At 46.5% G+C, this 14,328-nt stretch overlaps 1 protein-coding gene across 1 annotated transcript in view; it reads right to left on the bottom strand.

Moving 5' to 3' along the window:
- LOC127009314 (collagen alpha-1(XXVII) chain-like) overlaps positions 1-8,696 on the bottom strand; it is a 47,825-nt gene extending 39,129 nt beyond the window's left edge. Inside the window, exon 1 of the mRNA XM_050882265.1 lies at positions 7,831-8,696. Coding sequence (XP_050738222.1) covers positions 7,831-8,041 — 211 coding nt within the window. The 5' untranslated portion in view covers positions 8,042-8,696. The remainder of the gene's footprint in view (positions 1-7,830) is intronic.
- Positions 8,697-14,328: the final 5,632 nt, after the last annotated feature.

Genomic DNA, 14,328 nt, shown 5'->3' with positions numbered 1-14,328 from the left:
GGGGGGGGGGTCGACCACGCCCGGCTGCTGGGACACAGAACATCCAATCCGACATAAAAAAAAAGGTGGACGATTATTGCTTGTTTGTATAGATTGTAGACAGGGTGATGAGGACGTTAATTGAAAAGGTAGGAGATCAGGAAGCTAATTGGTTAAGGAAAGGAGGGTTAGAACACACGCGACTGCTGGGAAAGGACATCAAATTGAACATCGAAAAAATAAACTGATTTCTGATTGTTTGGATCGGTTATAGAGACGGGGTGATGAGGGAGTTAAATTGTAAATGTAGTAGATCATGGAAGCTAATTGGTTCAGGAAAGGAGGGTTAAACAAATAAAACCTGGCGAATACTCATGTTTTTTTATAGATGGGATTATTTATGCAGGGTGATGAGGGGGCTAAATTGAAGAGGTAGGAGATTAGGGAAATTAAGCGGTCCAGGAAAAGAGGGTTAGGACACGTGCGGCTGACTGGCAACATCATTTTACCTGAAACCCGAAAACGCTGCTAAAATATATTGATTGTCTTGTAGTGAGAGAGGCTGAGTGGAGTAATGGAAAGATATGATGAAAAACTTTGATCAAGGAAAGTATATAGATTACTGCACCTATATTCGTCCAGGCGTCCCTAATAAAAAGATGTAAAGTAGTTAACATACATGATACAGAAATAACGTTTGGTAGATATAACTTTGAATGACAGCTGCCTGCGCCCTTTGACATTCATGTACAGCCATCTTTCAATCCCTCGCTGCCGTCCCCTCTCAGTGTAACATGGAACGCCTTTTTCTATGGGCACTTTAATTCCCTGCCTAATTCTCTGTCAGGCAATATTTTTAAAAGGTTTTTTATTCCTTCATGGCGTAGGCAGTTCAGAGAGGAAGAGGGGAAAGAAAATGAAAAGGAAGAGAAGGAAAAAGGTCGCTGTGGAGGTCATGGATGGTGATGTATGTATGTATGTATGTATGTATGTATTATTATTATTATTATTATTATTATTATTATTATTATTATTATTATTATTATTATTATTATTATTATTATTATTATTATTATTATTATTTTATTATTATTATTTTTATTCGAGTAGCTTTCAGGTTTTTCGCTGACAAGAGGGGTTCCTGTCCCTCCTAGAGTAAGGGGGATGAGGGGAAAGTGAGGTTCCGGCAGCACCCATCTATCGGTACTCCAAGATCAAAAGAGATTTTTCTGGGAGGGAAGGGCAGGCGAGCAAAAGTCCAGCACCTTATCAGACCGTGAGGGAATGACACACACACACACACACACACACACACACACACACACACACACACACACACACACCATAACCCCCCCCAACACAAACACACTTTCGTTATCAAGCTTTGAACACAACTCAAAAAGCGGTGTTATTTTTGTGTTGTTGCTGATGTTGTTGATGCTCGGCGTAGGATGAGCCGCAGGTAGGGGTGAAGGCCAACGGGTGATATTATTCCCAGCTACATAAATACATCCGCTCCTTCCCCGAGAGTGCACCGGTATTTTCATGATAATAATAAATAAACATCCAGCGCCGGTGACGTCAATATCCAAGGTACATATTTTACGCTCACATTTTCCGCCGCCTCCTCACAGCGGCTCTCGGCTCCTTAACACGGCGTCCTCTCCCTCACTCACGGGGTTTATTTAAAAATGTTCTTGGGGTCATACGAAAGCTATATATATTTTTGGCCTTGAAGACTACGTTATATTACTGACAGCACCCGTGATATGAGGTGAGGGAGGAATAGTAGGTGAAGGAGAGTATCAAGACGCTTCACCACCCGGAAATGATGTCTGTTTTGGCCTTTCGTTCTGTTTTCTTTTGCCGGAGCAGCGTTTAGTAGCTTCTTTTTTTTTGAGCTTCCTCCCCTGCTGTAAAAAAAAAAATCTCAAGCTCAGTATCCATGTTTAGGGGCATCGTGAGTCCTTCCTCCGGTGTTTGTTGTTTATTAAGTAGTTTATGCATCACAATTAACTAAAATCTGTGAGGAGAAGTACAGCTCTGGGATATATGTGCAGTGCTGTTTCCTCCATGTCGCGTATTTGGAGGAAGAAAAAGGAAGAGAAAGAAAAAGGAGAAAGAAAAAATGTCGCAGTGCAGATGGATGGTAAGGGGGAAAAGAGTGGAGGGAGAGAGAGCTAAAATGAGTGAGAGAGAGAGATGAAGAGGAGATTGGAATATGGAGATAGGAAGAGTGTTGAAGCTGAAGGCTCACTCTTTCATCCTTTCTTTCACACGTTAACTCTGCAACAGCTTTCTCTTTTTTCTGTATATCATCCTTCCTACGACTAGAGCTCTTTTTAGACTTCTTTAATTGCAACTAATCTTTTTTCTTCTAGCATCGCATTCTGTCTTATATTATGGAATGCGGGGGAGACCGGAAGATTGATTAGAGGTATAGGTAAATGTGGTCAGTAAATAGAGGAATTATATATAGAGAGAAAGGTAGACGTTAAAAGTAGATATAGTGAAGGTAAAAGTGGGAAGGAAATACATACAGAAAGAAAATTAATTAGAAGAAATAAATAGAGAATAAGATAAGAAAAGAAATAGAAAAAATGAGAAAGGTGGAAATTAAATGAAGTCATATTTTTCTTTTATTTTTGGTCCGTAATAATACAACATGAGTCTTATCATTGGCCGTTCGCGAGTATTATGATGCCTCTCCCTTAGTCTCCCGCGAGCTGTTATTAACCTGTTATTAGCCTGTTTTCCACATTAGCTGCCGCGGATGATTAATAAAAGCACAGGCGGAGCACGAGTAACCGCCTGCCGAAAACTGTTATGCTCCCGCTCCCGTGTGATCCCCGCCGGCCTTTTATCTCTACAACAAGGGATTTTGGAATGCACGAAATAATGGTGCTCGAAAACAGACTTGCAGATTAAAGTAATATCATCATAATCATCATGTCCATCAGCACGGGGGAGGCGGTGGTCGAATGGTCAGTGTGCTGGAGTGGTGAACCCGAGGACCTACGATCGCGTTCCACTTATGCACGCTGACGATTTTCAACCATCACCAATCTCCTCCCGAAATTGACCTCTCTTTCGGGCACCTCTTTTGATTTTTTTTTTTTTTTAGGAACAGCGAGTAGCGGGCTTTTTTTTTATTTATTATTGTCTCCTTTTTTTTGTGCCCTTGAGCTGTCTCCTTTGTTGTAAAAAAAAAAAAAAATGGTGGAAGATTACCCACATTCTGCCCCGATCTTCATTCAACCTTAATTTCAGTGATTTCGTTCAAGTGGAGCACCGGGGGGCAGCATGGGCCAAGCAAGAGTCATACATCGCGGCAGCCACTATAAATTAAATTCGCCTGCGCCACTACCAACAGCTCTCTATCCCACATTGTCCCGATTAAGACCTTAGATGGATGACAGGATAACTACCAAAGAGAAGCACATCACCCACGTTCCAGCAACAAGTAGGATTAAGACTTTAGATGGATGACAGGATAACCACCACAGGGAAGCACATCACCCACGTTCCAGCAACAAGTAGGATTAAGACCTTAGATGGATGACAGGATAACCACCACAGGAAGCACATCACCCACGTTCCATCAACAAAAGGATTAAGACCTTAGATGGATGACAGGATAACCACTACGGGGAAGCACATCACCCACGTCCCAGCAACAAATAGGATTAAGACCTTAGATGGATGACAGGATAACCACTACAGGGAAGCACATCACCCACGTTCCAGCAACAAGTAGGATTAAGACCTTAGATGGATGGAAGGATAACCACCACAGGGAAGCACATCACCCACGTTCCAGCAACAAGTAGGATTAAGACCTTAGATGGATGGCAGGATAACCACCACAGGGAAGCACATCACCCACGTACCAGCCACAAGTAGGATTAAGACCTTAGATGGATGACAGGATAACCACTACAGGAAAGCACATCACCCACGTACCAGCCACAAGTAGGATTAAGACCTTAGATGGATGGCAGGATAACCACTACAGGGAAGCACATCACCCACATCCCAGCAACAAGTAGGATTAAGACCTTAGATGGATGACAGGATAACCACTACAGGGAAGCACATCAGCCACGTCCCAGCAACAAGTAGGATTAAGACCTTAGATGGATGACAGGATAACCACCACAGGGAAGCACATCACCACGTTCCAGCAACAAGTAGCCGATGATAAAAAGAGTTCCCTGCAGCAGTACATTCCGGACGTCATACCGGATTTCATTTACACTCACGGGAAGCGATCGAAGTCACTCATATGGAATTTTCGGAGCCTTGAACTCCGTAGGAATGCGGGTCTCGAAACACTGAACTTTAAGCGAATAGTTTAGAAGGAGAAAAGCCTGTAATGGAGAACGAGGAATAGAGAAGAAAAAATTAAGAAAAGAAGAGAAAAATAAAATAGAAGGAAGGAAGGAAAGAAAGAAAAAAGATGAAAAAAAGAATAAGAAAGGAAAGAAAGGAAAAAGAAAAGAAAAGAGAAGAGGAGAGAGGAAAGGAAAGGAGAGTGAGAAGAGAAGAGAAGAGAAGAGAAAAGGAGAAAGAGAAAAGAAAAGTAAAGGGAAGAGAGGAGATGAAGAAAAGAGAAAGAGGGAGAATTTCAATATACCTCCTGCCTTGAGAGTTGTTTTCTATTCTGTTTGACAACGACTTATCAGAGCCACCAGTGGAGATAGATGTCCTCACTACCCCCCCTCCCTCACCGCCCTACGGCCCCCCCCCCTCCCCCCGCGCTTCATCTCATCGCTTCATCTCGCCGGCCGAAAGAAAGGAACTAAAGGAAGTAGGCGAGGGAAAGGAAAGAAGAAGGTGCAGCTGAAAGTTTGTATATTTCACCCCCAAAATCGCTCGGTACCTGCGTGTTTGGTCCGCCCTTCTCCATTATAAAACTTGGCGAGACGTTCCTCCGCGTCCGCGCAAGTTCCCGCCGCCCAGATAGCCTCCCGCAAAGGTCGAACTCGGCTCTGAGTGGGTCGAGGTAGTAGAAGCCTCAGGGACGGCGATGAGGAGGTGAGAGAAGAGACGAGTTATATAACATTCGCGATGGGTTGAAGGGACCTTAGCGAGGGTTCCAGGTGGGTGTATGGGTCCCGGAGCGCATATTCTCACTCTCTCAATGGCTATGTGCTCCCCGAGTAAAGCCGCTTGGGTGTAGCTTCGAAACTAACAATGGGTGCTCTGGGAAATTCATTGTGATCCCCACTCAAAATTACCATTAGTGACTTTAGCGTAACCTAACCTAACCTAACCTGCCCTGTTCAAGAGTGGGCGCCACATACCAGCAGAGAGATAAAGAATACGTGTCCTGTGTTCTTGTTAGCGGTACTCAAGGGGAACAGTAATGAGAAGGGTGCGATGAGAAGAGACGAGTTTGTACTGGCGAGGGGGGCTGAGTAACCGTTGCCCCGTATTCTGAAACCTTTCGGGGCCTACACGCCCATATTTCGTAAGGCTTTCGTAGAGGTTGTTTTGGGTATTTCTATGTGTAGTTTAATGAGTCGTGATAGTTTGACGAGGCTTCTGCACCGTGAATGTGAAAGACACTCATGGAAACCAGACTGACCTTTGTGGCCTTTGAAAATAGTTGTTTTGAGAGTCGAAAGCGTCTAAGAATACGGGACTTAGGGGGCTCAAGGCGTCCAGGTGGGTTTATGTGTCCCGGAGGCCATTTTACTGGTATTGAAGTGGGGCAATAATGAAAAGGCTGCGATGAGAAGAGAGTAGATAGTATCGGCTAGAGGGGGACTGAGTGACCTTTGCTGATGGGATAAAGACGTCGAGGTCGGTGCATTGGTCTCGGGGGTCATGATAGTGGTACTCAAGGGGGACAGTAATGAAAAGGATGCGATAAGAGACGAGTTAGTATTGGCGAGAGGGACGGAGGGACCTTAGCTAGTGGGGTAAAGACGTCCAGGTCGGCGCATGGGTCCCGGGGGTCATGTTGGTGGCACTTAAGTGGGACAGTAATGGGAACGCTGAGCTAGTGTTGGCGAGGGAGACTCATTAACATTACTTAGCGCTTGGGTTAAGGTCCTGCACATTAGATACAGGGCAAGTGTTGTATGTCAAACGCTCGAAGTCATGAAAAAGAAAAAGAAAAGAAGGTCTATAATACTGACCGGAGAATGTCGCTGATTTGGTTAGAAGGCTTGATTGTTAGAAAATAGTATGTTTTGTTAGAGCCAGTGTTGATGAAGTGATGTAAGAATGCCTTTACTTTGCGGGATGAATGGGTCCAGAGGAAAGTAGGACCCCGTTCACACTGTGCCGACTCTGGGCCACGACAACCCAGCGATTTTTAGGCCCCCTTCACATTGTGCCGAATCAGCATCCGGCGATCGTTTGTAGACCTCTTTCCGACCATGTGCAACCCTTACACATCAATATTTCACACCCAAGACCTCGTATACCCCGAGTCGCTGTGTTGTCGTGGCCCAGAGTCAGTACAGTGTGAACGTAGCTTAAGAAGACGGCTCTGCTAATGATTCTGGCTTCTGTATTGGAACCTTTCCTACCCACTTTTAGGAGCAACGCCAACGGACTCTTGTTCCCCCCCCTCCTTTTTTTTTTTTACCCTGAGCTACCTCCTTTCCTGTTCAGTGTGGGGTCTCGACCTTGGGGTCATCCCAGGGATTTTGAAGTCTGTCAGTCGTCATAGTTTAGTTGGAACAATTGATTATTGAGAAAGTTCTTTGGAGTGATGTAAGGCGCCAGGTGTGTGTTTCAGTCACTTCTGTAGTGAGGGCGCTTGCTGATTATGAGAAAAGTTGTTTTATTAAGGGCTGTTAGTTATTGTCCAATTGAAATTTATATTGAAAATGACACTGAAGGGGTAATGACTGGTGTATGCGGGTCAGAGGAAGGCACAGGACGAGCACACACACACACACACACACACACACACACACACACACACACACACACACACACACACACACACACACACACACACACACACTCCGTGGCGCAACTGGTAGAGCGCTGCGCTGCCAGGCTTCACGGTTTGACAGGGCGGCGGTTTGAGCCCGCTCAGGCCGGATCCTTTCCGTTGACTAGGGGTGGTTACTGTCCCCCCTTGAGCAAGGGGGATTGGGTGTGTGGTGTGTGAGGTCCTGGCAGTACCCAGAGATCGACGATAAAGAGCACTTGCTCATGTCAGGAGGGTACCTGCTGGCGATTACGAGTCCAACACGTGATCAGGCCGTGGTGAATTACACACACACACACACACACACACACACACACACACACACCCTCGCTGCGTGGGTAACGTTCCCAGCACTTCTTCCCGTCCAGTATTAGCTCTCCGTATTTTTGCGTCGCACGATCTTTACGTATTATTCACGTTCAAATACTTTACGAAATTGTATACGTGCACGGTTGTAATGTGACAGTTTGCGTGGATATGTGTAATGTGGATATATGCAAATGCATGTGTTCTTGTATGTATGTATATGTTTGTTGGTATGTATATATGCTTGAATTATTATTGCTGTTATTACTATTTTCATAATCTTCATTATTATTATTATTATTATTAGTGTTATTATCATCATTAATAATTAAGTAACAGTTTTTAATGATTTTATCAAGTCAGGGTTTCTGTGCTCCCTCCGCGTGTGCCAGAGAGGCCGCGCGTCAACATGAGTAAAGCCACTTTGAATGCCGCTCACCTGCTGTAGACTCGCGTGGAAAAATAAGCATGAAGGCCGACGGAAAACTCTCACTGAAAGGAAATCAGTAAGAGAAAGTTTAGAGGTTGAAGTTCGTGAAGCAGAACTGCAGACAAAAATGAAGGGAAGCCATCCAGCAGCCCACACTTACCCCTGCTGGTGGAGGGCGTCACCCCCTTGGAGGTGGAGGGACCGCCCGCGGGGGTCTGTGGCTGCGGGATGGCCGAGCCAGGGGAGCGGGCCTTAGCAGAGCCCGGCCGCCCCTGCAACTGCAGCGCGGCCCTCTGCTGCTGGTTCTTGCGCTGCAGGCGGCGCGTCGAGTTGCGGTGACACATGGTTCCTCGTCGCACCAACATGGACATTATATTCTGGTGGAGGAGGTTGAGAAGAGCGAGGCTGGTCCAGGTGGAACACAGTCTTCACGGAGGCTAGAGTCCGTCACAGTTCACCGTAACACCAAGTCACTTAGATAGTATTTTTACCCTTCATGATGCAACTGTAACGAGGAGTCGGACAACAGTCAAGGGCATCACCAGCCTGACAAAGGCAGTCTCGACGCACGCCTCCCGGCTACACTTAATCAGTCAGTCGCCAGTCTCCAAAGTAGAAACATGGCAGCAAAACGTCGTCGGCCTCACTCACTTATGCGCCTCAGAACAGTGTCGGCGGTAGGAAGTGGCCAGACCCGCGTCCGTCTCTGGTCAGGGTTCCTCGGGGCTGAACGAAGGCTTTTAAGAGGCTCCTGCTGCCGGCCTGACGCAGAAGTAACCAACCTGCGGAGAAGAGGAGAAAAATGTCCAGGGTTAGGTGTCTTATAGTATTGGAGAGAATGTTATTTGTTCCCTCACTCTCGACCGCCCACGTCATCCCTTTATCCCCGGCACCGCTGCGATGCTCACGCCGCCTCGCCCACCCGCTAGGCACCCCGCTCCCCCCAAGCAGACCACCTCTCACACCCCTTCCCCTTCTCCCCTCTCTCCAATCCCCTCTCCCCAACCTTTCCCCGTAAGTCAATGGATGTCGGTGTTTCAATTGTATACGAAGGGGGAGAGAGAGAGAGAGAGAGAGAGAGAGAGAGAGAGAGAGAGAGAGAGAGAGAGTTATTATGTATTGCTATAGAATGAACATACATTTAATTGCTTCTACACATGTACCATTGTTAGTGTAGAGGTGTAAATTTTTGTTTGCATACGCGTGTGTATATATGTATGTATGTATGTATGTATGCATGTATATATGTATGCTTGCATTTTTATATGTACTGTAATTCGGCATGATTATATGGATATTAAAGGACGAATGTACCATGTGGATAGGTTAGGTTAGGTTACTTTTACTGCTTGTACGCATCGATGTAATAGTGTGTGTGTGTGGGGGGGGGGGGGGGGGTTGTGTGCGTATGCGTGTGTGTGTGTGTGTGTGTGTGTGTGAGTGCGCGTGCGTGAACTAGGTGTCTTTGAGGTATTCGGATGGAAATTACGGTGCTGCCTATCCCCATAGCGGTGCAAGGCTGCGTCCGGCGCCTGATGGTGACAGTGTTAGCGGCGGAGATTACGGCGTGAGTGGCTGCGTCTGTGTGTGTGTGTGTGTGTGTGTGTGTGTGTGTGTGTGTGTGTGTGTGTGTGTGTATATTCGTTTGTTTTCCTAGTATTTTTTCAAGTGCACACATTCTTTATTAACCTGCCACTTTTCGGCTATGAAAACTTGAGCTGAGTGAACAAACATACCTTCCTGCCTTCCCTCCCTCCCTCCCTTCCCTTCCCTTCCCTTCCCTTCCCTTCCCTTCCCTTCCCTTCCCTTCCCTCCCCTCCCTCCCTTCCTCCATCCATCTCTCCTTCCTTTTTTTCATTATTATTTCTTTGGTTATCATTCCCCTCTAGCCTTTAATCCCTTCCGTTGTGTTGTCGAGGCACTCAGCAGCTCCGCGCCGCCAAGACTGCATTAAGCCGCGGGCTTAGTGGTGACAGCGCAGGGAAAGGTGTTGAGTGGGACATTTCACTCACTTTTTTATTGTTTTTCTCCTTTCCTCCCACACACTAGTCTTCTTTTCATGTGCCTTAGAATTTTTCTTTTCATATTTTCTTTTCCTTTCTTCTCCGTGCTTTCCTCCCACTTTTCACCTGAATGTCTTTGCTTTCCTCTTTTTTTCCTTTCCGTTCTTTCCCTTTCAGTACTTTACTTTTTTTCCTTTCATTGCATTTTCTTTCCTTTTTTTCTCTTACCTTGTCTCTCCTCTCTCCTTTCTTTTCCTTTCCCTTCCCTTCCTCTCCTCTCCTCTCCTCTCCTCGCTTCTCCTTTCCTTTCTTCTTTTATTTTCTATCCTTTCCTTTCATCTTCTTTCCCATCATTTCCTGGCTCTACTTGCCTCACCAATTTTCATCTCCATCTCTTACCTCTCCTACCTGTAACCCCCCTTTCACCCCCCCCCCCCACACCTTTCTTTTTGTACTCCTCACCTCAATAATCTCATCACAAACACACACACGGTAAAGGGACAATGAAGGGATTTTAAACCGAGAACCTCAGTGGCATTTCTCGCCGGCCACCAAGAGTTGTAGAATCCTCACCAAGCTCGCGTGTCTTTGTGTGTGCGTGTGTGTGTGTGTGTGCTCGCGAAAGGGCAAGTGTCACCCAGGCAAACCTTCCTTGACACCGCTCAACACAACCTTCTCCTCTTCCTCCTCCTCCAGCTTCCTCTTCCTCCTCCTCCTCCTCCTTCTCTTCCTCTGGCTTGGTGAAATGCGGTAGTGAGTGAATTTGAATGCGATTAGTAAGGGTTAAGTTGCTTTCTGGGTTTAATGGTTCTTGTTAGGTAGAGAGATAGGGAGGATGAGAGTGAGAGCGTGAGTGTGAGTGTGAGTGTGGGTGTGGGTGTGGGTGTGGGTGTGGGTATGAGTGTGAGTGTGAGTGTGTGTGTGAGAGAGAGAGAGAGAGAGAGAGAGAGAGAGAGAGACTTATGCAGAGAAGGAAAGGAAGAAGGCGCGGAAGGAATAAAGGGAGGGAGGGAGAGGTGGAGGAAGGTGAGTGACAGGTGGGCGCTATCTCCAGGCGGCAGGTAAGCTTAAGGGGGGTGGGGGCTTGTATCTCTCTCTCTCTCTCTCTCTCTCTCTCTCTCTCTCTCTGTGATTTTTTCCTTTTCCTTTTGCCTTTTACATATATTTGCCTCCTCCTCCTCCTCCTCCTCCTCCTCCTCCTCCTCATTTAACCCCAGAGGCAGCGTGTGAAGGAGGGCGAAGATGAAGACCCCCCTCCAAAACACACACACACACACACACACACACACACACACACACACACACACACACACACACACACACACACACACACACACACACACACACACACACACACACACACTCAGAGGCAGGCTGTAATTACACTCGTTATAATTACATTAGTTCATAAAATGGGTGACTGTCCTGTTTGTTTCTCTACACGCGTTTCTCTCAGTCTCATGGCGGTGTTTTTTTTTTCATTGTTCTCAGCGTACTCATCATCATCATCATCATCATCATTATCATCCCTTTTGCAGTATTTCTCTAGCAAGTGAGAGTGAATATACGCCCTTGAACTGTCTCCTTTGCTGTAAAAAAGAAAGTCCCTGGAGCCAACATAGAAAAGGGAAGGAGGAAAACAGTGAAGTAGGGAATGAGAACAAGTTGAGGAAAAGGAGGAGAGGGAGGAGGAAAAATAGGGAGAAGGTAGATAGATAGGCAGGAAATGGGGATAGGTAGGCACTTGATAGGTAGGCAGGTAATAGAGGAAAGGGAAGGGAAAGAGATAGACAGTAGGGTAGGGCGTTAACAAGTTGGAAGAAGAGGAGGAGGGTGGAAGGAGGGATAGGGAGGAGGGAGATGAATCAGGGAGTGAGGATAGGCAGGCAGATAACACAGAAAAGGGAAGGGAAGGAGGAACAGAGGACAGTAAGGTAGGGAATGAGAACAGATTTGGGGAGATAAGGGGAGTAGGAAGGTAAGGAGATATATAAGGTAGGGAGTAAGGATAAGTAATAAGGTAACATAGAAAAGGGAAGGGAAGGTGGAAGACAGTAAGGTAGGTCCTGAACAAGTTGGGAGAAAGCGAGGAGATGGGAAGGAAGGATGCGAAGGAGGTAGATAGACAGGTGGGCAGGCAGGTATTGGGAGGCAGGTAGGGTGGGTAGGAGAAGCCACCCATCGCCTCTAAGATGGATTAGACCTCCTTCGTGTAAGGTGTGCGGCGCGGGTCTTCTTATCTTTCCGGGAGGTTTTCTCGGAGGAATTTTGGGCCCGGCTTTTTCTTCCCCGCGAGGAGGTGTTGGAGTGATCTGTCTTCCTTTTCACGGTGGCTGTATCGCTGGTGTTTAGGCGGCGGTGCGTGGTGGTGGTGGTTGCTGGTGATCCTATCCTGGTGATTGGTTTGGCTTATCCCGGGACTCTGGTTTATTTGTAGGTAGATTGGTTGTAATATGAAGACGTATAGATTGGTTGTAATATGAAGACGTATAGATTGGTTGTAATATGAAGACATATAGATTGGTTGTAATATGAAGACGTATAGATTGGTTGTAATATGAAGACATATAGATTGGTTGTAATATGAAGACGTATAGATTGGTTGTAATATGAAGACGTATATATAATTTCCTTATAGAGTGAAGGTATTCTGAAGACGATTAGAGTGATGAAACAGACATGGTAAGGTTATAAAAGCAACAGGTGGTATACGCCAATCAGCCAGACGTGTGTGTGTGTGTGTGTGTGTGTGTGTGTGTGTGTGTGTGTGTGTGTGTCTGTGTGTGTGTGTGTGTGCCACTCGCCATGGTCTGATCACGCGCTGGACTCGTGATCACCCGCCATTATCCTTCCGTAATGAGTCTGGAGCTCAGGTGACGGAATTTTGGGTACGGCTGAAACTCCACATCGGACCCACGCACGCTCGGGAGGCGGGACAAAACCCACGACTTACACCCGGGGCCCATTGACTGCTTGGTAGACAGGGGGCACAGATGAAGGAAGACTGCCCGTTCGTCTCCACTCCGCCCGGAAATCGAACCTGAGACCTCTCCGTTGTGAGTAGAGCTGATAACAGTCGGCCATCGAAAGTAACAGCGTGGCACCCTAGAAATTATGGGTCAGAAAACTTCAGAGATGAAATTAGAACGTCTGCTGGAGGAGGATGGAATACTCCTGCGTCAGATATGATGATGACGTTGATGGTGATGAATTTAACAGAAAGTTGATTACTGAGAAGCATGTCAACGCCATCACAGCATAATAGCAATGTTATGATCGCTGCTAATAGAACGTGTCCTCTTTGGTCGTTAGAACTAAGTGTACAAAAGCCTTTCCAGGAGCTCGTAGACGTTATAATTGAAAGATACCAAGCGACAGGCTATTGAGCACCCCACAGCCAGATCGTTTCCTCCCTCAACGCTCTCTGTAGCTCTTTCACTTCCCCTCCTACGTAGACACCCACGCAAACGACGAGACTGCTACACCCCGCCACTTTAGGCCGTTCAGCAGCAGTTTCCAGGAAGGGTGGCGGGAACAGGTGTGTCAAGAAGTAATCAAGTCTGGTCCTTGCCAATCGCTGCTAGCCACTGAGCGCTCCTTAATTACTGGAAGGGAAGACCTGGCTTTCCAATCAGACCGTCTCTCTCATACACGTCCGTCAGTGTGTGTGTGTGTGTGTGTGTGTGTGTGTGTGTGTGTGTGTGTGTGTGTGTGTGTGTGTACGTGGTATTAAATTGGAATAGTTCAGTCCTACTACCAGCCACATTTTCCTTCCCTTTTCCTTCTTCTTTACCTTCCAGTTCAGTCGGCTTGAACCTTGCTGTTTGTCTGTCTGTCTTTCCATGTGTCTTTCTGTTTGTGGTCTGTCTGTCATGCATAGTCTATTGTCCTTCCTTCCCATTTTCTCTTTCCACTTTTGGTTCCTGGTTTCCTATTAATACGTATCTTTTTTCTCGTTTTTAGCCTTCATCGATTCTTCCAATTAAACCTCTTTCCTCCTCTCTTATTTTCTCGTTTCATCTCCTTTTTCTCTTCTCTCCTTTCCTTTCTCTTCTGTCTTATCTTTTCCCCGCCTCCTGTATCTCATCATCTTTCCTCTCCTTTCTTATTCTATCTCCTTTCCTTCCGTTTCCTTTCCTCTCCTCCTTTCCTTTCTCTCCTTTCCTCTCCTTGTCCCATCCCCTTTCCTCTCCTTTCTTATCCTATCTCCTTTCCTTTCGTTTTCTTTCCTCTCCTTTCCTCTCCTTCTCCATTCCCCTTTCCTCTCCTTTCTTATCCTATCTCCTTTCCTTTCGTTTCCTTTCCTCTCCTCCTTTCCTTTCTCTCCTTTCCTCTCCTTCTCCATTCCCCTTTCCTCTCATTTCTTATCCCATCTCCTTTTAACTCTCCTTTTCTGTCCTTTCCGTTGACCCCACTTCCTCTTCGTGTCCATCTCTTTCTCCCTCTCCATCTCTCTCGCTCTCTCCGTATCTCCGTCACTCACACTCTGCCACTCGAGGGTCGCAAGAAAAGTCTCGGTGTTGCCGCTCCTGACATTTGCGTCGCACTCCACACCGAGGATTTATTCGCATAGGTCAAGGGTAGCAGCGAGCACTCTCTGGCCTGACCTTGTGGGGGCTGGATGTAATGTGCCACGGCTCCCCTAATGGCTGATG

Source organism: Eriocheir sinensis, chromosome 40 (assembly GCF_024679095.1).
Source record: "Eriocheir sinensis breed Jianghai 21 chromosome 40, ASM2467909v1, whole genome shotgun sequence".
Classification (NCBI taxonomy): Eukaryota; Metazoa; Arthropoda; class Malacostraca; order Decapoda; family Varunidae; genus Eriocheir; species Eriocheir sinensis.
This window is presented reverse-complemented; position numbering and strand designations above follow the sequence as displayed.